The following is a 23,011-nucleotide window of genomic DNA, read 5'->3' on the forward strand; positions in this document are numbered from 1 at the left end:
TCAAGTTAAAAAACAAACAACCCTTTATTGGTCAAGGGAGGCCTGTCCTTGCCACCAGGAGAGAGGTCTAGGTCCCAGAGGGAGTGAAGAGGGCACAGGCTGGAGGCCTAGAACCCTCCCAGCAGGTCAGGCCTCTGCCTCTGCCTCCCCAGCGAAGAGTGGGTTGACGAAGCAGGCGAAGTTGGTGTCGATGTCCAAGATGTCCACCTTCTGAGCTGAGTCAGGCAGCTCTACCGAGGGCTGTGGAGTCACAAGGTCAGAGGGCTCACGGTCCCAAGTACCAGCCCCGGGGAGACCCCTAAAGCTTCTTCCCAGCGCCCCCGGAGAACCCCAAAGCTTCTTCCTGCTGTCTCACCTGCTGCTTGAAAACCATCACATCAAAAATGGGATTTCGGAAACCCAGCGGCAGCCCAGCGGATGCGGGCTCAGCGGCTTCCTGCCTTCTCCACCTGCAGAAGTGGGCGCGGGTGAACCCCCGGGGCAGCCCGGCCCGCCCCTCCCGGAGCCCGCCTTCAGGAGGGGCCAGCTTACCTGAGCCTCCCGCTGCGGTGCAGCAGCAGCAGCGCCATCCCCAGCAGAGCCAGCAGCACCAAGGCCGCCACGCCGGCCGCCAGCCCGGCCCCGGACCGGTTCTGATCCAGCGCTGAGTCCGCCCACGTGGGCTTGCCGGACAGCCGCAGGGTCGCCGACACGAGGCCGAGCTCGCTGCCTGCAACCAGGCAGACTCAGCGGGGCGCGGGGCCCCCGGGGTCGGTGAGGGGAGGGAGGGCGCGGAGAGGCGGAGGGGCGGGCTGACCTTGTGCCACCGCGTCCTGAAGGAGCTCGTGGCCCAGCTGCCCCGCCGCGCCGGTAGCGTGCCCGGTCTCCTCCAGCACCACCTGGATCTCGGTGTGGGCGTCGCGCAGCACCTTGGACACAGCCACCTGCAGGCCCTGGTACTCCGGCTGCGGAGGGAGGGGGTTGGCCCGGGCTCTGCCATGCGACCAAGGGGACAGCAGAGTCGGGGCTCAGCCGCCGACAGCCGGCACCCGGCGTGTGGCTCCCTTACCTGCTTCAGGAAGAGGTCCAGCAGCCGCGCGCGGTACCGCTCCAGGTCAAATGTGGGGTCGTGGGTCAACGACACGATAGCCCCTGCGACCGGAGGACAGGTCAAGGTCGCGGACCCCAGCAGGAGAGGGAAGCCCGCGGGAAGCGCGTTCGAGGGCCGGGGGACGCTCACCGCAGAGGTCGCAGCACTGTCCCTGAGGCAGTAGGGGGTCCTGGCAGGCGGCCTGGGGACAGCGGCCGCCCAGGGGCTGCAGCAGAGACGCGCAGATCCACGGCAGCGTCTGGGTGGGGGGCACGGGGGTGAATGCAGGAAGCGCGGCGGCGGCAGCCACGCGCCCCAGCGGGGCCCGGGAAGCCCTCGCGCTGTCCCGGGTCAAGGCTCGCTCACCTCGGCGTTGCCGCAGACGCAGCCCGACGCGTCGGTGCAGGCCTGGGAGCCCACTCTCAGCGCGCCCGACCCGTGGAAGCGCAGGCGGCCCTCGCGGGACGCCAGGAAAGCGGTCAGGTCCTCGTCGCGCGTGAACGTCTGCGGGCGGTGGCGTCACCGGCGGCCAGGCGAGCGAGGAGAGAGTCTGAGTGCGCGGGCCCACGCGCGCAGCTGCAGGATGCCACGGGGACGCGCACGGGGGACGGGACCCCAGCCCTCCCGCCTGCTCACCTGGCCCACGGCCGAAACGCTGCGGACGTGCACCGGATTGGGGCCTGGGCCGAGCGCCACGCGGAAGGACCCATCGCGCGGGAAGAGGACGTCGTCGAAGCTGCAGGGCACGCGCTCGGCGTCCACGGAGAAGAGGCCGTGCGCCTGGGTCCCGGAGCTCCACGAGTGTGGGTCAAGCCAGGAGAAGCGGTCGGGATTGCGGAAGAGCAATGGGGCGCCTGTGCAGGCGCGCACCAACCCACTGAGACCTGCTCCACCCAGTGCTCCCCGCGCCCCGCCCTCTGCAAGCCACGCCCTCTCGAACCACGCCTGTCTGTCTCACCAAGGTTACAAGCCGGGTCCGAGTCGCCTCCTGCAGCGCTGAATGCGGCCCCCGAGGCCAGAACGAACTCCCCGTTCAGAGGCAGGAGCTGCGGAAACCACAGGCTGAGGTGGCTCATGCTCGGGCCGCGCACTGCGCCCAACTAACACCTCCCGGGCACGAGGGAAGAGAAGGCACACCGGGCACGTGTCAGGGCTAACGGACCCCAGCTGAGGCTTAAAGGGTCACAAAAGCAGTCTGATGCTAAGGAGCAGGACACGGCGGACACCCCGGGAACCCACGGAACACTTGGGTCGGGAGATGACATTGGCACCCATCCCTTGGAGAAAGTATAAGACAAGATCTCCTGGATCTTAGAAGCCAGACCTTAAAATACATTCATACGACACTGGGGAAGGAGCTCCAGTTCCTGAGAGGGAGGCAGGAGAAGACAGGACATCTAAGGGTGATTTTAGCTAGTTGCATGGTGGATCCCCTCACCACCGTTCAAATCCGGTTCTGTGCTAGGAATATGTTGTGGGGAAGGGAAAGACTGATCCCCAACACACCACTTCCTGGTCCCCCAAGCCTCAGGACCCTCATCTCCATCCTTCTCCCAGAGCATAAGGAGACAGGAGCCATGGGCGCCGCTCCTCGCGGGGCCATCAGGTTATCAGGCATCACCCAGGCTCTGGTCCCCACTTGGCCTTCCTAGAGCTCCAGACCTGTCCAAAGGCTCACCCTAGACAGAGGAGAAGATGTCACAGGCCAGGGACTCCACCCACAGGTGGGGACAGCTGGAGACAGACATGATTGGCACCTCAGGATGGGAGGTGGGTGACGCGCGCGAGCCCATGTGAATGGAATATATTCTCATAAAGAACAGGGCTGGGGATGGGGGTGCGGGGTGGGTGGGGTGGGGGGTGGGGAGCACCTACTAGCGTTTGTGAGGCCCTGGGTTCTGTCCCCAGCATCACGATAAATGAACAGAACGGAGGAGGAAAGAACAGAATGCAGAAGGCCACCCCGCAGCGGTCAAGCACTAGTAAATCAACACAGGCGCGATCCAGCTGTGGGTGTTCAGTGACAGCTGTCCACTGTCCAGGCTCCACAGAAGACGGGGGGGGGGGCAGGGGGGACATCTAAATACCAATGAATGTCTGAGGGCTGAGGGAGGCTGAGGCAAAGACACCAAACAGTGGGGAGAGCTTTCCAGACCTGAGCTTGGGAAACTACACTTGAGCTGGAGAGCCAGCAGACAGAATCTAATCCACACAGGCAGGTATGCTTGATATCAAAGAAAGAGACTATCCTAGCTTCCGAAAGGAAGAACAGGGAGGAAACAAGGTTTGAAGGGAGAATACATGACTCGAGCCATGGCCCAGTGCTTAAGGTTCAAGACACTGCTCTTACAAAGGACGCAGGCTCCCTTCCACATATGGTGGCTCACAACCGGCTGCGATCTGGCGCCCCCTTCTGGCCTCTAGAGGTGCTGCGTGCACATGTTGCTTGGAGGATGCTAATCTTTTTTGGAGAATTGGAACATAAGATGGAACTCCAAGATCAACCCATTACGAAATAACACTGAAGATCAATTAATTATAAAAAGCCGTTTGCAGAGCTGGCGAGATGCCTCAGCGGGTAAGAGCACTGACTGCTCTTCCAAGGGTCCTGAGTTCAATTCATTCCCAGCAACCCCATGGTGGCTCACAACCATCCGTAACGAGATCTGACGCCCTCTTCTGGTGAGTCTGAAGACAGTTACAGTGTACTTATTTATAATAACTAAATCTTTGGGCCAGAGTGAGCAGGGCGGACCGGAACAAACAGAGGTTCTAAATTCAATTCCCAGCAACCACATGAAGGCTCACCACCACCTGTACAGCTACAGTGTACTCATATACATAAAGTAAATAAACCTTCCTTTTTAAAGCAGTTTGCTTTAGCAAGGGAATGTTCTCGATATTCTAAAGCTTATATCCTCCAAACCTACAGCCATCATGGCACCCAGTTAAAAAAAATGTGACATGCTTACAACATGACAAGGTCTCCTACTTCCACAGGAGCAGTGAGCATGGCCAAGGAGAGAAAAAGAAATCAGACACCCAGAAAATGAGAGGTGGCTGCCATTTTTCATATGGGAAGAACCATCAGAACTACAGAATATATGTATGTATGTATGTATACACACATGCACATATATATATGTATATGTATGTGCCATTCATGAGCCAGTTGGTATCATATACAAACCACCTGTTAATTTCTTTTTCCGGACAGGGTCTCGCTGTGTAACCCGGAACTCACCGACCCTTTAATACAGTTCCTCATGTTGTGGTGACCCCAGTCACTAAATTATTTTGTTGCTACTTCATAATTGTAATTTTTGCTACTGTTATGAATCGAGATGTAGATTTTTTTGAAGGTAGAGGTTTGGTTGAGAATTGCTTACGTAGACCAGGCTGACCTGAACTCACAGAGATCAACCTGCCTCTGCCTCCTGAGCGCTAGGGTTAAAGGCTGAGGCACCACAGCTGACTCTGCAGAGAACATCTTAAAACCCCCGAAGAATGAAGCTGAAGGAGAGTGGGAGACGCAGCCCGTGCTCTAGAATGGAGAACTCAGCCGCCACGCAGTGTCCTTCTGTGGTGTGTACAGGCTTCCTGCGACCACCAGAGCCACAACCAAGATGGAGGTGCAGATAGAAGGGAGGAGGAGGGGAATATCCCAGGGAGGACCTCTCTGCTCGCTCGGGAGGAATGTGTGAGGAACCGGTGAGGTCCAAGATAAGACCAAAGCATATCCCTGGGATCTGGAGGGGACACGGCTCCCCAAAGTGACCCACGCCCTGTTCGCCATAAACACCCCTAAGGAGCCTGCACCCTGAGCTGGGAACTGAATGGAGAGCGCACGGAGAGAGGAGAGCTGCTTGCTAACTGGACAATCATTAGGATTTTGTGTGGTAATTTTGCCTGCCAGGTGTCCCTGCCTGCGAGCCTTGCCCCCCCATCATTGTCCCTGGTGCTTTAGGCAGGTGGGGGCAACCTTGCTGTAGCCTGACCCACAGAAAATATTATTTCTTATTGGGTATAATAGTAGGCAGATCTCCGAGTTCGAGGCTAGCCTGGTCTACAAAAACAAGAAACCCTATGTTCAAAACAAAACAAAGGCCGGGTGGTGGTGGCACACACCTGTAATCCCAGCACTCTGGAAGGCAGAGGCAGGCGGATTTCTGAGTTCGAGGCCAGCCTGGTCTACAGAGTGAGTTCCAGGACAGCCAGGGCTACACAGAGAAACCAAATCAAAACAACAAGAACAAAACAAAAAACAAAGCAAAACCCAAGCAAACAAACAAACAAACCATGGGGCACTGAGATGGGGATTTTATATTTGAGTTGCCATAAAATATTGTTCTTTTGGTTTGGAGTGGTGTGCTTTGGTGTGACTGACTGACTGCTCAGCGATTAAGGACACTGGATTTGAATGCCAGCACCCACGGGTGGCGCACAAGGAGACACAAGGCCCTCTCCTGGCCCGCATGTGCATTGCACACATGTGGCGCACAGATACAATGATGCAGACAAACCACACATATACAGAAGGGAAAAAATCTCAACATCCATATAGAGAAGGGAAAAAATCTCAACACCCATATACAGAAGGGGAAAAATCTTAACAGAAAAAAGAAAAAGAAACAAACCCTTCATTCTTCGCTCCAGCCACAGGGCCTGAGCTAGGGTCGCAGGACCAGCAGCCTTGGATTCGCGCATGTGGAGGCCTTTAGCCTAGCATGCGCAGGGCGGGAGGCAGAGGCCGGTTACCCTCCTGCTCCCCACCCTCCCGGCCGGCTGGTTGCTTGTTAACAGGACCTCAGGACAGGGAAGGGCAGGCGGGCTTCCCAGAGCCCACCCTGCGCGGACACACTGCGGGCGGCCGGGCGGGGCGCAGCGGAGCCGGACTGGGAGACCCCACGTGCTCTGATGTCCCTTCGCAGAGACTGTCTCTACCCAGAGGCTCCGGTGGCGGCGCGTGGGAAGGGGCCTTCGGGGACCCGCGGCCAGCCATGCCCGCGGTGGCCACAGCCCCGAGCCTTACCATATCCGAGATGGCGTGACTGTCTCGTACCATGACCGACACCATCTGCAGCAAGAGGTGGTGGCGTCAGGCGCGGGCTGGCCGGCCTCCCACCTCCAGCCCACCCCCAAGTCCCCACCAAGGCACCTTGTCCGCCGGGAACTGGAGCGCATCTCCCGCGCACGGGGTCCGGTTCTGGTTCCAGTTGGAGGGAGTATCGAAGGCGGTGTTGGGGACCCAAAGTTTGTAGGCGGCCCGAGTCAGTGCTAGAGAAAGGAAGGCCAGTGTCGCTCCCCGGGAAGGAGACCCTCCAGAGAAGTGTCGCGGAGATGCACAGAGCGCAGGAGGTCAGACCCCATCGCAGCGGTCTCCGGCGCACTCTTAACCGATCTGCAGAACCCACGCAAACGTGCCCTCCCCTTCCACGGGACGTCGCCGCTATTCACGGCACTCTGACTGCCCGGGATGGGGTTCGGGGGGGATCGGAGAGGAATCGGCCTCAGGAAGGAGCTCTGGCGGGAAGCGCACTGGGGCAGAAAGGGGCCCCGGGGTCCGGAGCCCGGAGCCGGCGGCCCCGTCCCGATTGTGCACTGAGGAGCTGCTAGGGGGTCGGAGGTCTCTGGGGAAGAGACTGCGGTTTCTCCACCTCCTGGGCATTGGGAGCCTCCCCAGCCCGGGCCAGAGGACCGGGAAATCGAGGTAGGCTGCCAGCGCCGCCTCCGTCACCCACCCTCTCCTGAGATCGCGACCCTTCCAGCCTAGAGAAACCTCAGCCCCGACCAAGGTCCAGATCCCGGGGGACACGCGGCCTACCGCAGAGCTGCAGCCACAGCACGACCCGACCCAGAGCACCCATCTCTCCGCCGCCGCCGAGGCTCCCACTGATGCGGACTTCGCTCCGAGGGCCCCACGTGACCGGGCGGGGCTGCGGGGCAGGGGGCGCCCAGGTGTTACACATTTACCTTGGGACCGCCCAGCTGTCTCCTGAGGTCCCTCGGAGGAATCTTCTCAGCGACTTTAGCATCTGCCCTTTAGGACCCAGGGCCCTGGGTGCCCAGGAAGAGGGTGTCGTCCTGAGACACCTGAGCACCCTGGAGCTCGGCCACCTTCCCTCATCTCCCGGCCTGCAGGCCTGGCTGCGTGCTCTGCAGGGATTGTGTGGCTTGCAGAATAGGGTGGAAGGGATGTCAAAGTGCAGGCGCGTGGTGTGGTTCTGGAAGAGAACAGGCAGGTAAGGCAGAGTGTGACAGGCCGTGAAGGCGGGTCATAGGAGACAGGCCGAGTGGACGCTGAGCGGAGAATCACCAGTGAGAAAAAGGACAGGACGGTCAGTCACCACGGTGGTGGCAGTGTGTGAGGAGGGCTTCTGTGAGTACACGGTAGACCGTGGCTCCTGGTGCTGGATGTTAAATTCCTGATAGCAACGGGGATGACTGCGGCTGGAGATTGATTGGGCCAGTGGCAGCGGGTGGCTGGCGGACGGCAGTGGGTGGGTGGGTAGGGGACAGCGGGTGGTGGCCGGGTGGCGGTGATGACAGCCGTAGACAGGTGGTGGGTGGGGGGAAAGGATGCCTGGTGGATGGCAGGCAGAGGGTGCCGGGAAGGCGGGGTGAAGATGCCCGCGGGCTCCATCTGCCAGGGAGGCTGGCTGAGGTCACAGGAGAGGTAACGGACTTCATGTGGGGAATGGGTGGAGCCCGACAGTGACAGTATATGAGGCAGGTCCCTTGCCGGGGCCGGAAGGAGGATAGAGATGGGGTTGATGAGAGGCCGCTAGAAAGGCTTCTCCCGGTCCAGAGGTCAGCACGTCACTTGGCAATTGTCTCTTGTGATCCAGCCCTGCCCAGGCTCACATGTCCCTGTGGGGCAAAAACCGATGCTCGCAGAAGGAACCAGGGAGGAGTGTGGGTGAGCTGTGGGCAGATGGGGTTCGGCCAGCTGGCCGCATGGTGTGACAGGGAAGCTTCACAGTCAGTTTGACTGGTTCACCCCAGACACACCTCTGGCTGTGGCGGTGAAGGCCTCTCGACACTGAGCAGGCCCGGCCTGCACTGACTGTGAGCAGCCTCCACAGTCTTCCCTGACACACGGCAGCATGGCCGTGATGGCCAGTATGACAGCCCAGCCGCCTCGTGCCTTCCCTGCATCCCCTCCAACTGTAGCCCAAACACACTTTCCCTTCCTGAGGCTGCCTTTGCCGTGTGCTTTAACACCCCGCAGTGGGGCTGTTAGAGGAATCACCGTGGGTTCAAGTTGGTGGTAAAGGATGGATGCTGTGACGTCAGTCTAGTGATGGCGTGCATACCTGTGAGTGGTGGACGGATGTGTGGGTGATGGGAGGCAGAGTTGGAGAGGGTGTGCCGAGGGGGGATCGCTCATAGGAGAGATGATTAAGCTTGGGGACCCCATAAGCTCTCCTCCATCCATCCACCATCCTTCCCCTCCACCCTCCCGCTTTTCCCCTGCAGAAGGCATTTCGTCCACTAGGGGGCACTTGTTCTCACACCAGGTTGGACCCCAGCTGGCCTGAAGCATCGGGGTACCCTTTACCCTGGTACCTGATGCCTTCGAAGTGAGCATCAGCGCTTCCGGCTTAGCAGGAGTTAGGTGTTGAGAGAGGTTTGCTCGTGGCCTCTAGCCAGGTCAGGCACAAAGGAGACTCTTGGAGGTCACATTCTTTTTGCCTGTTGCTTTATTCCTGCAGAGAAGCGCTGTCACAGATTGGGCTCCCACGCTCACTGCTGTGCCGGCGTGACTCACGGGACACAAGTGCTAGTGGCCAGGTGGGTGTTCCCATGGTGGTCACATGGAAAGGGCAGTCAGGAGAGGCTTCCTGTAAGAGGCACCGTGGAGCAACAGCTGGGACCCGGGGCAGGCAGTGTGTCTACAGAAAGCCCTGGTGGTCAACATGAGCTCCTCAGGCACACGTGGACACACATGTGGACTGGTCAGGACCTTCACAGGAAGGAGGAGAAAAGCAGAAGCTAGAGAGTGACTAGAAGTGCAGAAGTGCTCTGTGTGGCCGCCTCGGGTAAGGATGGAGCCAGGGGCTTGGCAGTTGTTCAGTTTTGACTTGACTGCCATCTTGGGCCAAATTATCTGTACACAGGAAACCTTCTTGTGCCAGGGAAGCCATGTCCCCCTCTAGGCCCCCGAGACAGCCACCAAGAGGCTTTCTACGGTTCATTCAAACTGTAAGAAATGCTAACTCCGGATGACTGTGCTCTTGGCCATTACAGCTCATGCCCTACCTCGGGGCTGTGGGAACCCTGAGTGCAGCCCTGCAGTGCTGCGGGGACAGGGATGTCTGCAGGATTAAAGAGCCTTCCAAGGCGCTAGGCAGGGGCGTGGGAGGCACGGGAGGTTGGGGAGGAGCAAGGGGAGGGCAGGCATGCCGCTCCCGGGGCTGAGTTGGGTATAAATTCTGAGGTGGGGGCGCCGGAGTGTGAATTGGATAGGTTGGGGCTAGTAACACTTGGAGGTTCAGATGCGGGGTTGGGGGCGGCTGCTAACCCTCTCACCCTCTGGTTCCTTCTTCCAACTGCAGAGTGGGTGCCAGAGCCTGTTGCCCCTTCCTGCTTAGGTGAGACAGCTACCTTCTCCACCCTGGGCAGCGGGAGAGGATAGTAGGCAGGCCGAGGGCCCCAAGGAGCCCTGGGCTGAGAGATGGCTTTAGGCAAACCACTGGCTCTCAGGACAAGAAGCCAGCAACCCGCCCTTCCTTCTTCTCCCGACTAGTGGTCCCCTCCTGTCCCTCTGCCTTGAGGCCATAGGTCCATGGGTCTGGGGACACCACAGCTGGAGGCCAGGCTTCCGGACTCCAGGCTTGAATACTCATTGTTCCTCGTGGGCGGGGTCCCTGCGGGGACGCTTGGCTCCAGGCTCCCAGTGAGGAGCAGCTCCAGGGTGAGTCCTGTTATCTGGTCACCCACAGTGTGGGTGGGGCAGCTGTGGCTGAGCCCCAAATTCCACAGCTAGGAGGCACACAGGTGGAAACTTCTGGAGCTCAGGAGGGATGTAGTGCTTGGCACCCCAAAAATTGAAGCACCACAGGGTTGAGGTGTAGGATCCAGAGGATCCAAGGCCAGCAGAGGGTCCACCCTCCCTGGGACCTGGGGAACAGATGCTATCTGACCCCAGACTGAAAGCTTTATAGGTAAGGGTGTGTCTGCGTGCTTCAGATATCTCTCCTCCAGGGGTAACGCCCTTCCCAGGCCCCAGTGCTCCCATTTGTGATTCTAGTTCCCGGCTAGCATCCTGTGGAGCAGCTGGGGGCCGGGGGCAGCAACCATCCACAGGACAGACTGCACCGCAGCCGACAGCCCAGGGCCTGCCTTCCTCCCAAGCCTGCCTCATGCTCCCTATTTAAGACAACCCTTTCCGAACGCGGGCTCCATGGCAGGGCTCTGCTCGGATCCATATCCGGCCCTGGGACCTGTGGGCCTGCTTCCCATCTGCGTTCAGTTCTTCACCCTGGACTGAGCCAAATGTCTGGTGGGCTACGGACAAGACCTGGGGTGACAGGAGCAGGCAGGCCTTGCTCAAAGAGTCTCTCAGAATGGTAGCCCCTGCTAGCCACAGTGTCCCCAGGCAGCTGTCACCCAGGCATTTCTGAGGGCAGCTGAGGGGGCCCACATGAAGGCTCAGCAGGAACGGACTGCTGTGAGTGCAGGACCCTGCTTCCTCATCCTCTAACAGACACTTTAGCATTACAAAATTTTGCATTCTACAATCTTACAAACTTTATTATTAGCAGCAGAACAGAAACATCGCAAGACCTCAAAACACAAATAAATACCAAATGAAACCACATGTAACACACAGTAAACAGAATATGGGACATAATGCTGTCAGGAGATGAGGCGTGCTGCTGACTCCTGGTGACATGATTATTGCTGAGCAGTAACTCACACTGTCTCAGTTTCTTAGAAGAGCATTAGAACACGGGACGCTAATCACTGGTCACGATCACTTGGACTGTCAAGATGGAGCCTCACAGCGAGCGGTTACTACAGACGGCATGTGTCAAAACAGGCAGATTAAAAATACAGTCAAATGAGAGATTGGCCTTCTTTGGTCTTTGTTTTTTTGGGTAATAGAACTGAACACAAGAGATGTGCCTTCAGAAAAGAACGGAACTCTAGAACAGTCTGCAGCTGTCTGCGCTGATTCCAGCTCCCTCAGTCAGAGCGCCACAGATTCTTAGGGGAATCCTTGGAAGGAAGGCCGGCTTTTGTGTTTTCCAATTAGATCGTTTATTTGCCTTTGATGGCTATCTTGACTAGGGGGACTAGGGGTGTACGCCAGTCGCCACTGACTCTGGAGTGGCACAGTGACCCTGGGTTTGCAACCTCCCTTCCACAGCGAGCTCACAAGATTCCAGACATGGTGTGGCAAGGGAAATGGGTTGCACACTGTGCTGGGGTACCGGGGTGTCGGGGCTCGCTTGGCTGTAGGGCCTGCTCTGGCGGGTCACTGCCTAGTAATGGTGCCCAAGCAGACAACAGGCTAGGGTATGTCCAGGTTGGGGATGGGCTCCTGGCCTCTTTTTACTGTCCCTGTTAATCCAGCTCCGGGACGCCACAGTATTCATGGCTAACAGCAGCAGCCGGGGTGGGACAGTTGACAACACCTCACCAGATCAGACCCCTGTGGGCGCATTCTAGTTTGGAGAAAACAGCTGCTATGGATTTGCAAACAGAAGACAGAATCTTAGTCTGAGGAGATTTGGGGGGAGGGGGTCAGACCCTCATTTGTCTCTCACACACTCGGATACGATGGCACGAAACCCACTCGCTCCCCAGCAGTCTAGCCAGTAAAGGGCTGAGTTGAAAGTAAAAAACAGTACCCTAAGCCCCACCAAGCCCTTCTCCACTCACTGGTGGTCCCGAGCAGAGGGATGTATGGGGGGGGGGGGTAGGGACGGACCCACCCTGTCACCTGTCTTGGCCAGGTACAAAGTGCAGTCCCTGCGATGCGTGGCAGTGTGCAGGGGAGGAGGCGCCAAGGGCCACGCCGCTGGCCCTGGCACGCCCCGGTCTCCTCTTGGGCTGGCAGGAGTGGTCCACCCAGGGTTCTGTTGCTTGGTGTGCCCAGACATCCCCGTGTTTGCTGGATGCTGTCCACTGGTTGCCAGGCCTGCGTGGGTGACTGCCGTGTATACTGTTCAGTTACAGTGGCACCGTTAATGTCAGGCCCAAGATAGCAGGCATGAGGTCCCAACTCCCGGTGGGACTGGGGGACTGGGGCTCACTAAGGAGCTCTGGGAAGGGGCTGGCTGTGTCTAACCGCACGGACAGTCAGATGGAAGTCAGTCAAAGGGGATCTGGAGGGGATCTGAAGGCCCTGCTGGAGGCTGCCAGGGAGCAGAGCCTCAGTGCTAATGGCCACAGCTCCCTGGAGTCCCAGTCCTTGGAGTAAATGGGAAAAGAGTGGAGAAAGAAAGGAGGCGGCTGGTGGCCGTTAGCAGACCCTCCCTCAGCTGATGGCTGTTGTGCTGTCTTAGGGACAGGGTGCTATCTGTGCACAGGCCACTTTAGGACAGGAAGGTGGATGTGGACTGGGATGTGGACCTCTCAACAGCCCTTTGCTTCTTGGAATGCTGGGTGTGGTTCTGCTCTCCTGCACGAGCCCAGCTCACACTCAGTCTCACCGAGGCCTCTCTCCCACACAGCTGCACTCATGGCCTCGCCTGGCTCTGTCTAAGCCCAGGAGGTGAAGGAGGCTCAGGCAGAGCGCCTCAGGCTGCCTTCCTCTCCCTGACCAACAAAGGTGGAAGGCCCTGGGTTGTGACTGACACAGGCTTTCAGCTACCCACAAAAGCCACAGGCCGGCTCAGGACACACTGCCGCTTAGTGCAGTGCACACTAAGATGCCCACTGCATCTTCCCAGGGTCACTGTGAGCAGGTGCGAACACCGCCCCAGGCAACAGGACTTGTGTCTAATCTCCCCAGAGGCCACCGAACAAATGGCTCCTTAAAAGATGAGCAATCGACACTTTTGCACAGCCAGGTACACACAACGCACGACCACCCTGCGCGCTCGTGGCCAGGACCCTGTGACATGGTGAGGGCTGGCTGCCAGGACTGGTAACGGCCTCAGCTATGCTGAGACCAGTCCAACAGAAGCCCAGGTGGTGAGCACCAAGGAATCCTGAGATGGAGCGGAGCAAGGCACACCCAGCTAGGACAGGGCGCACTCCACACTCCCAGGAGACGCGTCCCGGCACGCCCTTCACACACTGAGACAGGGCACAGGGGGATAGGCTTGCCCGCTATTCTACTCTTACCAAGAAATGCAATAGACACAACACAGCACAGGAAGCTGGGACGTGCAGGGCCCTCGTCCCAGGGGAACAGTCACTTACTTTACAGACACCCTACAGGCACGGGGGGTGGGGGGGTGGGGAGGGTGGGGGGGCGGGGGGGGGGGGAGGCTAGGAGGGCCCACTTCACATAGGAAGGAGCCTGGTAAAAGTCTCCCTAGCAGGGAGGGAGGGCCTGAGGACACTCAGGGCCATCCTCAGACCAGGGTCTGAAACTAAGGACAGGCATACTTTCCGTCAGACATGGTGCTGCTGGCCTACATCTACTGGCACTGCACTGACTTCTCCGAAGGGGGGAGCTGCGGAGATGTCCCCGTGGCTGACACCTGACCATGGAAAAGCTCCCTGAGGCCAGCCAAGGGCTGCCAGTGGTCCTCCCAACTCCAAGTCTTTGGGGGAGGAATCCTGGGACAGGCCTAGAGGAAGAAGAAGAAACCTTTGAAAGAACGTGAGCTCTGCAGTCTTTCCTTAAGGTCACTGACTTAGCCCAAAGCAATCCCAGCAGAATGGAGAGAAGGGAAGAGCGGGTGGGGTGGGGGGTGGGGAACCAAATGCTTCAGCCATGGAAGGGCAGGGCTAGTGCTCAAAACCAAGAGGTCGCTCATGGAAGCACGGGGACAGGTGTGCGAGAGGAGGGCACTTCCAGCAGGCACTGGGGCGAAGGCACACCCAGGACAGATGGCAGCACCAGAGACAAGGTGGGCTACCGGGCACCAACCCAGCTGTCCCCGTGCGACCATGGGGAGAGCCCAGAGGCAGGCAGTCTAAAGCGCAGGCCCAGCTGGCCAATTGTGGGCGCGCCTTTTGGGCAAGTGGCACAGATACGGCGGCTCGCACACATTGGTTTTGCCTAAGAAGCACCCGTCGCGTGTAGCACCCATCGGTGTAAAGCACCATGAAGCGTGGTGCATAGCAAAGGGTACGGGGCGGGGCGCCAGGCGTCTCATCACAGTGGGGGACAGGGAGCTGCCAGGGCTGTCTACACTAAACAGGCTGGGCATCAGCGAGCCGCCCTCCTGAGAGGCAGGCCCCCAGATCAGTGGTCTTGGGGATGCTTGGGGTAGGGGTGCTTCTCCTTCACGATGTGGGGGATTTCGGGCCTTGTGGAGACCTGGAAGGGTGTGACTTCTGCTCACACCTCCCTCCCTTGGAGTGGGGCAGAGCTGCTCTTGGGGGCCAATGGTTGGAATCTGTGAATAGTTAGCAGCAGGGGCTTACCCAGGCAGGTTCAGAGTTGTCTGAGGGCCCTGGTAGAGACAAAGATCTGGTGGTGGAGAGAGATCTGGTTAAACTATCACTTTCTAGAACTATGGTGAACACAAGCCCAGGGACAAGAAGCAGCATGTCACATCTAAGGCACGTGGACCGTATGCCACCATCTCTGAGCACGGACGTTGCTTTCGGAGAGCGCTAGCCAAATGCAGCAGTGTGACAGGATGGGATGCTTGCTGGGGCCTCCCGCGGCACAGGTCACCTGCCCATCCCCGGACACGACACTGGAGACCAAGGCTGGTGCTGTCAGCAGCACAGAGCTTGTCTAAACATGGGGCAGAATTGTAAAAACCTATAGGATTTTGTTTAGAACTCCAAAGTTCAACTGATGCCCTATTTTAGGGTGAGAACAACTGTAAGTCTGAAACGATGCATGGCATCCATGAGCGTGTCCCTCTCATAGTCACTGTGAAGTAGTGTCACTAACTACGACAGATATCGAAGGGTACATTTCTAACGAGAAATAACAGCAGGTTGAATATTCTCCTTCCTATCACAAGTGATAACCAGTGTTTGATATTTTACATTTTCTTCCAAGAAATATCAGTCTATCAACGTTTTAAAACAAAATGTTTGCAATAACAATTATCTGTAGAACTTTAAATTAAAAATGACTTCTGAATTTTAGAGACCTTATGCTTACTCAGGGTCTTCTGACAAACAAATTATTAAAACAGTGACCAGATGAGGCCTTAAAAATAGACAATATACTATATTTGAAACAAGATTGCACTCTTGAATTTCAGGATGAATATATGGGAACTGTATTATTATTTCATAAGTTCTCCTTGTAATTAACATGCTGACACGTCCAGCTACCTCCACATGTGTTTTCTTTTTGGTGTTTAAGTTAAGGAAGAAAAATCATGTTTCTTTTTAGCATATATGTTTCCACCTTAATTAACTAGATCTTTTAAAATGAGAATGAAAACCTTCTCTGACAGCAATATTTATCTTGTTGATGGATAAATAATTCTTCAGAGTGAGTGTGGCTAGTCTATTAGAAAATCCGTTGGGGTCTGTTTTCACATGTGGCTCCTCCTGCCAGCCACTCGACCTCCTCCTCCTCCTCCTCCTCCTCCTCCTCCTCCGGCGGCTTCCTCTGTCTCACAAGGTCCTTTCTGAGGGCGAGGACCTTCGTGAAGACAGACCGGTTCAACCCCCCCAGAGGAGTTACCTTCTGCTGAATCCACCTCCCTGGTTTCTTGTCAGGGGTCAGGCAGATCCGAGGTATCCACTATGACTTTAATAAAAATTGTATCATCTTTAATATACGTCCCATTCTCTAGAACAGTTTGGGCGACAAAGACTGGGCAGCCAGAGGCGATGTTCATCTCTCCGGTAGGCTTCTTGAAGCTGCTGCTGTTGGGGTCCGGCTTGAACGCGTCTCCCAGGTGACGGCGAGAGGACCCCTGATCCATCAGCATAAGTGTCACTTTCTGCTTGAATGGCCATGGTAACAGAGCATCATATTCTCCACGCATGATGACAAAAAACAGCGACAAGTGTGTCCCTTTCCCCATTCCGTCCCCATTCAGATAGACCCTGGCACACATCTTATAGCCAAAATAACCTGTGTAGAAGGGCTGGCTGTAGAGAGACAGGGTCTTCCCCATGACAGCCTCCTGCTTCCGGCGCTTGTAGTCGCGGATCTTCCAGATCAGCACACCATTGTAGCTGGCGGTCTCGAGCACCTGGAACCGCAGGTCCATGTCGGCCAGACGGATGTCGTGAACACTCAGCATCTGGTCATGCCGGCTCAGCTGGGACTCCAGCAAGCCTGCCGTAGGCGAGAAGACATTTGGCAAAGGGAATACGCACACCCGCACCAGTGTATGCACAGCAGCCCTCAGACATGGCTGTGAGTGTAGGGGTGCACATACACAAAGGAGACAAGGCAGGGGCATCTGGGCTGTCTTTCCTCCCCTCTCCTCTGGGAGTCACAAGGTACCACCTGCCAGGCCACAGCTGTCAGACCCTGACTGCCTATGTCCTGTGTTCCGTGCCCTGCAGTCCTGGCATCCCCAGAGACACTAGGCTCTGACTCGAAGCTGTCACCTACTCTATTCTAACCACACATGTCCATCTGCTTAATCCAACCCTGTAGCATGGTAAGCCACCCCTACTGCCTAATCCTTCCATGAGGACCATCACTGCTCACTCAGGCTCAAAGCTACAGGTACACATTTGCTCACAATGTCAGAAATACTTGGCAATACTAGGCTGCCCACTTCCCCTGCCTGGTCTGCCCCTGTCTCTAGGCCCTCAGGGGGTGTCAGGGGTACCCTGACCAATACGCCTTGACATCATGACCTGCCGGTCACCCGTAGTCTAGCCTCTGGAAGGGAGGACTTTGTACCCTGCCAAGCTGGGCCTCATGCAGGACAAATCTAAGTGGAAAACTGCCCCTACTAGAGGGCTCCTGGCATGCCCCGCCTGTGCCTGGGAGCAGCTGCCTCGCCCCGTGCCCTCCCTCCCTCACTCACTCACCGGTGTTGCGAGCTGCCTGCCCTGCGCTTCTGTCCCCGCTTTCTAGCTCCGTCACTCGGCTCTGGAGGGACTCCACACTGCTCTTCATGCTGCCCGCTTCCTCCCAGGTCTGCCGGAAGGGGCGGATCTCTTTGTCGAGCTCCTTCAGCTTCTCTGCTTGGCTGTCTATTACTCGCTTCCAGACCAGAGGGATTAAGGATAAAAGCCAGTCAGAACTCTGATCCTGCTGTGCTGTCACCCCCAAATGCAAGCTGGAGCGGGGCCCCTCTGCGGACATCTACTGGCTGAGACCCACCAGCCTCCTGGGAGTCTCTGGGAATAAGAACTTGTGTAGAAGACAGAGTGAAGATGGGAACAGTCGGCTCGAGATGTGTCTCATGTAAAAGACCTGTTGTATGCCACCAGGAGAGGGGCTGGGTGGGTGAGATGAAAGGGACCACACCCAACACCACAGTGTGCACATGGCCCAGAGCAGTCCTCTCCTGCCCACAGCTCCTGCACGGATTCCCCAACTCAGGCCTAACTGCCTGTTTGTCACATTACTGCATCCAGACAACAATGCCACATGCTCTCCTTTCAGAACTCTGGCTGTGACCATGACTTCACACTTGCAGATGTCACGTCCCTGCCACCCTTCTAGACATTTCACCAGATTGCCATAAGCGCCACACCCTGTACCGTGTACCTCTGGTACCGTGGAGGCCATAGGTATGGAGAAGGGACTGAGGGCAACGCCTCATCTGACTAGTGAGGATGCTCAGGGAACAAGACCTCTGCCCCATCGATCAGAGGTTAGGATGATAGAGTCAAAATGATGACCTGGCACCATCTGCCTGTCCAGCTGCTTGGCTCAGGATAGAATGCTTCTGTCCTGTGACTACAGGGGGACCCTAGAACTATGCCAAGGACCAGGGAAACAAAGAGCTTCCTCAATCCTTCCTCTCCCAGACCCCCTGAGTGCTAGTGGCCAGAGATGCCTGCTGTGGCCACAAGAGGCAGTTCTACTCTCAGGGAAGCAGGACACATGTCCTGACACGGGGTCTGCCTACAGCAAGAGCCAATTCTGCACTGTCATAATTTAAGTAACTCAGAAAAGCTTTTTATAGAAACTTCCCATTCCACTTGTGACGGTAACTGAGGCTATGAGCTGGGTATCATAGTGCTGTGTTCCTGTGACAGTAACAGGGAGAGTCCTGTGCCCCGGCCTGTCCGTCTCTCTGAGATGAGGTCAAGGGTCTCAACTTCCCATTCACACAGACTCAATACGAGCTCCAGAGGCAGTAGAATAGCCCTGAAGCTGCTGGTCACACAGGGTGCTCAGGGCGCAGCCCGCCACCTTCCCTTCTTTTGGAAGTCTATATTTGAAATGCTGGGTTTCTGTACCTTTGTTGGCTGTGAGCAACCAGGAAGGAACGAAGGAGGCAGGTCTGGAGTCCTTCATGTAGAGTGCAAGGCTAATTTGAATCTCCCTGTTCTTTCCAAGAAACCTGAGACCAACACTTAAGAAGAATGAGGGGCCCAGGAGATGGCTCAGCATGTAAGATCATTTGCTGTGCAAACACAAATCTCTAGAGCCCATGAAAGGGCTGGAGACGGCCATGTGTCCCCTGTAACCCCAGCTCTGTGGGGCTTTCTGGCCACCAGCCTTGCTCCCACTTAGTGAGAGACCCTTTCTCAAAAGAATAAGGAAGAGTGATAGACCAGGACACTTGACATCTTCTTCCACACTCTGGGCATACATATGTATATACATGTGCACCCCCCAGACATAGCATAGGTAAGGTCCTCAATTTTCAAAAAGCCTACTATGTAGATGTGAGCCTAGTCTTAACGGCTGAGCCATCTTTCCAGTCCTATGACTTTTCATTTTAAACAAGAATGTATAATCAAAGGGCTATCTGACTTCCTAAGAACTGTTTTCTGTGGGCCAACTGTACTGACTCTAATGGACGCCCACAGTGTGCTGTCCTTGAATGAATTGCCCCCATAAAGCAAGCTGTCACAGGCACTGGTAAGAAGGAAAAGTCTGGCCATAGTATGAGAGAAGGTGTTTGGTTAGAGGACCAAGGAGGAAGCCCTGAGTTGCTCCTCCCCAGTGGCTGGTGACATGCATAGGAGGGGACAGGACCACTGTACTGGCCACGAAGCTCTCCCAACTAGTACAGGCCATTGCCTGTGTTTTGTTAGACATAGGCACGCATTCTGTGTGGGTACATGCTCTACGCAATGGGCTCCCCACACAACTTAGGGACTGTGCTATTTTTCAGACAGACCTTTCACTTGCATTAAAATCACTGTGTCAAAGCAGAGTCCAGGTCTGTGTCAAGCCTTCTCTGTGAGCAGCAAATGATTTAACCCTTGAAGTGCTTGGTGACCACTTAGTCACTGCGGTGCTTCTATAAATGTGCGTCCTAAGTGCAGGTGTGAGTTCAATTACAGTCTCAGCGGCTGGGGAGCAACAGTCTCACACAGAATAAATAATTCAAGGCCTGCTCCTCAGGTCCTCAGATGACCAGCCGCATGCACTACCACTTCAGGGCTTCAGTGTCTGTCCCTTGTTACCTTCAGGTCACTAGGCCCTGGCCACACAACCCTGCTCAGTGAGAGTGTGGAGGTGCTCAGTGTGGACTGCTCACCTGAGTGGGCCCCGCTGCGGGAGCCTCTGGTTCAGGCAGCGACTGGCAGCGGCATGTGCAGCCAGGCTCACTACTCAGCGCCCTGCTTCCTTCCCACGCCTCCGAGGCCGGGATCACACTATGCTGTTGTTCAAACTCAAGGGATCCTCCGCCTTAGCCTCTCAAGTAGCTAGGACTACAGCTGTGCTAGTGACCCCGTCTTTTTGTTCTTTCAACGTATGTACGTGTGAGTGTGCATGCATGTATATCCCACTGCACACATACAGGAATCGATTTTCTCCTCTGATCATGGGTTCTGAGGACGGAACTTAAGTTGTCAGGTGTAGTGACAAGCACCTTTATCCACTGAGCCACTTCTCAGCACACTCTGTCTCTACCCCTCCCTCCCTCCCTCCCTCCCTCCCTCCCTCCCTGCCTGCCTCTCTAATGTCGCTTAAAGTGTTCTAGATAGAACCCAGTGCCTTCGGCATGCCCGGAGAACCCACTTCTGAGGTCTGAGACAGGATCACTAAATCGTGCTGCCAGCCTTGGAGTCTCCATCCAGCTACAAGATAGTTTAATGACTTCATTTTACTTTACGTGCATTAGTGTTTGCCTGCATATATGCTGTATGAGGGACTGGGCTCCTTGGAACTGGAGCACAGATGACTGTGAATTGCTATGTGGGTGCTGAAAACTGCACCCAATGCTCTCAACTGCTGAACCTTCTCTCTATCCCCACGGCTGTTTGGAAAAAGAAAAGATGGCTTGCTAGGCTTGGGGGCAAAGCTCTGCAGTCTCTGCTCTTTGTTTGTTTGTTTGTTTGTTTAGACAGGGTTTCTCTGTGTAGTCTTGGCAGACCTGGAACTTACTCAGAAGACCAGGCTGTCCTTGAACTCAGAGATCCACCTGTCTCTGCCTCCTGAGTACCAGGATTAGAGGCGTGCGCCATCATATTTGGCTTTGTTAAGTCAACTACTAAAGAGGCTGAGGAAAGGGGGATCACAGGTTCAAGGCCAGCCCAGGCAATACAAAGTAAACACAAGTACACTGCAGTTCAGCCTGTCAGCCTGTTCAAGGACTTGGGTTCAATCCCAGCACTTGGAGTTTGGTGGGGGTTCAAAACCCAGACAAACGTGTGTGTGTGTGTGTGTGTGCACGCGCACGGTAGCCAGTTCAAGTGCTACGTAGCTTGCAGCTAGGCCGGAGGGCCTGTACTTGATCTCTGAACTCACACTGAAAGGAGAGCTAGAGACCTGAAGCACACCCTCTGACCCCACATGCACACTATGACACATGCGCACCTTGCCACATAATGTAATGAAAATATTAAAAAACAAACAACAGCACTTCCTGGGCCAGCAAAATGCACAACTGTATCAAAAGTACAAAATTGTACAAAAGTATCAATTCTACTTCCTTTAACCCCCTCAGCAACACATTCGTGCTGTGACCATGGAGGCCAGAAGAGGGCGCCAGAGTCACTGGAAATGGAGTTACCTACACCATGTGGGTTCTGTAAACCTCTCTCTGTCCTCTGAAAGCAGTCAGTGCTTAGTCACAGAAACAGTTCTCCAGACCTGCATGTTTATGCGTTTGTTGTTTGGGGGGTATTTCTGGATTATTATGTGAAATAAAGCTGGAATGTGTGTGTAAAAGCACGGAACAGAGCAGACTGGCTTGATTTCACTTCAGTCTCTGGCTCCCAAGCACTTATGAGCCTTGTCTGTCATCAATGGAGAGTAATAAACAGATTCTGCTCTCTCTCTCTCCTTTCCGCAGTGGAGGGGTGGAGCCCAGGCCTCTGCACAAACTAGATAAACGCACTGCCACTGAGCAGCACCCCATCAGAACAGATCATTTCTAAATCAAGACACAGAGGGGTGGGTGTTGGGTCAGCCTCTGAGGCAGGACCATGCTGACCCAAGCTGTCCCTGAATGTTCACATAAGCAGAGACGCCTGGCTTGCGAGTGACTCCTGGTGGCAGGCAGGCCGCTCACCTGCAGATGAAGGATCTTGGACTCGTTGTTTCGAAGCATCTCCTTCTGCCTCTCAATTTCGATTTCAAAGCTGCAGATCTGGTTGTGCAGGCTTTGTATGCTCTTGTTTTTCTCGACACTTTCATTCTGCAGCAAGGAAACCTGGGGGAAAAAAATCCTTCAATTAATTTAACAAAAAGTGGTTTGGTGTTAATTAACAATAATGATAGTAATTAAACTTTCACAATATAAGCTTTCTACTGGCTTCTTAAAAGGAGGCCAGGAGAAAAATCCCTCTACACAAAAAGGGGAATTCTGGGGAGCTAGCAGGGAACCCTCTAAACTATTTCTGTCTCTCCTGCAGCTGAGGGAGGTCTGGGGCAGGGTCAACTAAATGTCAGAACAAGGGGCTGGTTTTGAAAGTGCTTACTGTAAACAAACCTTTTACCAGTGTGGATTCTAATTTTTGGCCAGGGCACATAATAAAAACCAGTTTTCTATTTTATCCAGCTTGCATAAGCACTGCGTGCACACCTGAAACATGGTGCTCACAGAGTCACACCTGCTCTAGAAACACAATGAACTTGACATTTTCTGTTTTATTCCTTCTGATATAAAAATAATAGTAATAAAAAGCTAGTCTCTGGAGGGCATCACTAGCTGGAACAGGGCAGGCACGGCAGGGCAGGCACTGCCTGTTTTCACAACTGGAACCTAAAAGCTGAGCCCAGAAGCAAAAGGAAAAGGCTGTGGACTTGGGAGCCACTGCCACACACACAGTTTCAGTCAAAGAACTGCTCCTGAGATTTCCTGGTCAATACACTGCCAACTGTTGACAATACACTGAGCTGCTGAGAACAGATTTGAAATATACACCATAGACAGTGAAGCATCACAGGCCTTTCAATAACTTTTAAAGCCATTTTCTAACATATGCACCCCATAAAGATATACAATCCCTATGGATCAATCTTTAAAAAGCCAATCATGGCCCAATTAATGGGATCTCACACCCTGCGAGGGCCCCGCCCAGTAGTGCTACATCCCCAACTACAAGGAGCGTGGCTGGACTGAGGTTACACAGGCACGCAATCGCACCCTTGGGCCCTCCTATCATTTCCTCAGAGAGCTCACACACAGAGAGATCCTGAAGAGAAACTCAGTAAAGTGAGCCAGGTGGGACGACACATGTCTTTAGTCCCAGTGATCCTCCGGGAGGCAGGTGTAAGCGGATCTCTGAATTCAAGGA

At 55.4% G+C, this 23,011-nt stretch overlaps 2 protein-coding genes across 9 annotated transcripts in view; both read right to left on the reverse strand.

Moving 5' to 3' along the window:
* On the reverse strand, nt 1-6,936 carry Amn (amnion associated transmembrane protein). The gene is made up of 12 exons (XM_052186681.1): nt 6,894-6,936; nt 6,228-6,346; nt 6,102-6,146; nt 2,028-2,115; nt 1,706-1,923; nt 1,436-1,573; nt 1,220-1,328; nt 1,049-1,131; nt 797-944; nt 532-709; nt 356-449; nt 1-240 (listed from the first exon to the last, which is right to left on the reverse strand). Exons 1-12 carry the CDS (start codon nt 6,934-6,936, stop codon nt 127-129), a joined length of 1,377 nt encoding a protein of 458 aa, XP_052042641.1. The 3' UTR covers nt 1-126.
* Nucleotides 6,937-13,502: 6,566 nt separating this feature from the next.
* Nucleotides 13,503-23,011, reverse strand: part of Traf3 (TNF receptor associated factor 3) — a 100,091-nt gene continuing 90,582 nt past the window's right edge. For all 8 annotated transcript variants that reach the window (XM_052184991.1, XM_052184985.1, XM_052184992.1 and 5 more), the window contains 3 exons: nt 21,784-21,924; nt 17,168-17,342; nt 13,503-16,457 (listed from right to left, as the gene is read on the reverse strand). In XM_052184991.1, the coding sequence (XP_052040951.1) occupies nt 15,886-16,457; nt 17,168-17,342; nt 21,784-21,924 (888 nt within the window). In that variant the 3' untranslated portion in view covers nt 13,503-15,885. The remainder of the gene's footprint in view (nt 16,458-17,167; nt 17,343-21,783; nt 21,925-23,011) is intronic.

This window comes from Apodemus sylvaticus, chromosome 6 (assembly GCF_947179515.1).
Source record: "Apodemus sylvaticus chromosome 6, mApoSyl1.1, whole genome shotgun sequence".
NCBI classification, from domain to species: domain Eukaryota; kingdom Metazoa; phylum Chordata; class Mammalia; order Rodentia; family Muridae; genus Apodemus; species Apodemus sylvaticus.

Coding starts and splice junctions, on each gene's coding strand:
- Amn (XM_052186681.1), bottom strand. CDS start 6,936: ATGGGTGCTCTGGGTCGGGTCGTGCTGTGGCTGCAGCTCTGCG. Junction 1,132..1,219: donor ACAGTGCTGCGACCTCTGCG/GTGAGCGTCCCC, acceptor CTCCGGTCGCAG/GGGCTATCGTGTCGTTGACC. Junction 450..531: donor CACCGCAGCGGGAGGCTCAG/GTAAGCTGGCCC, acceptor CCACTTCTGCAG/GTGGAGAAGGCAGGAAGCCG.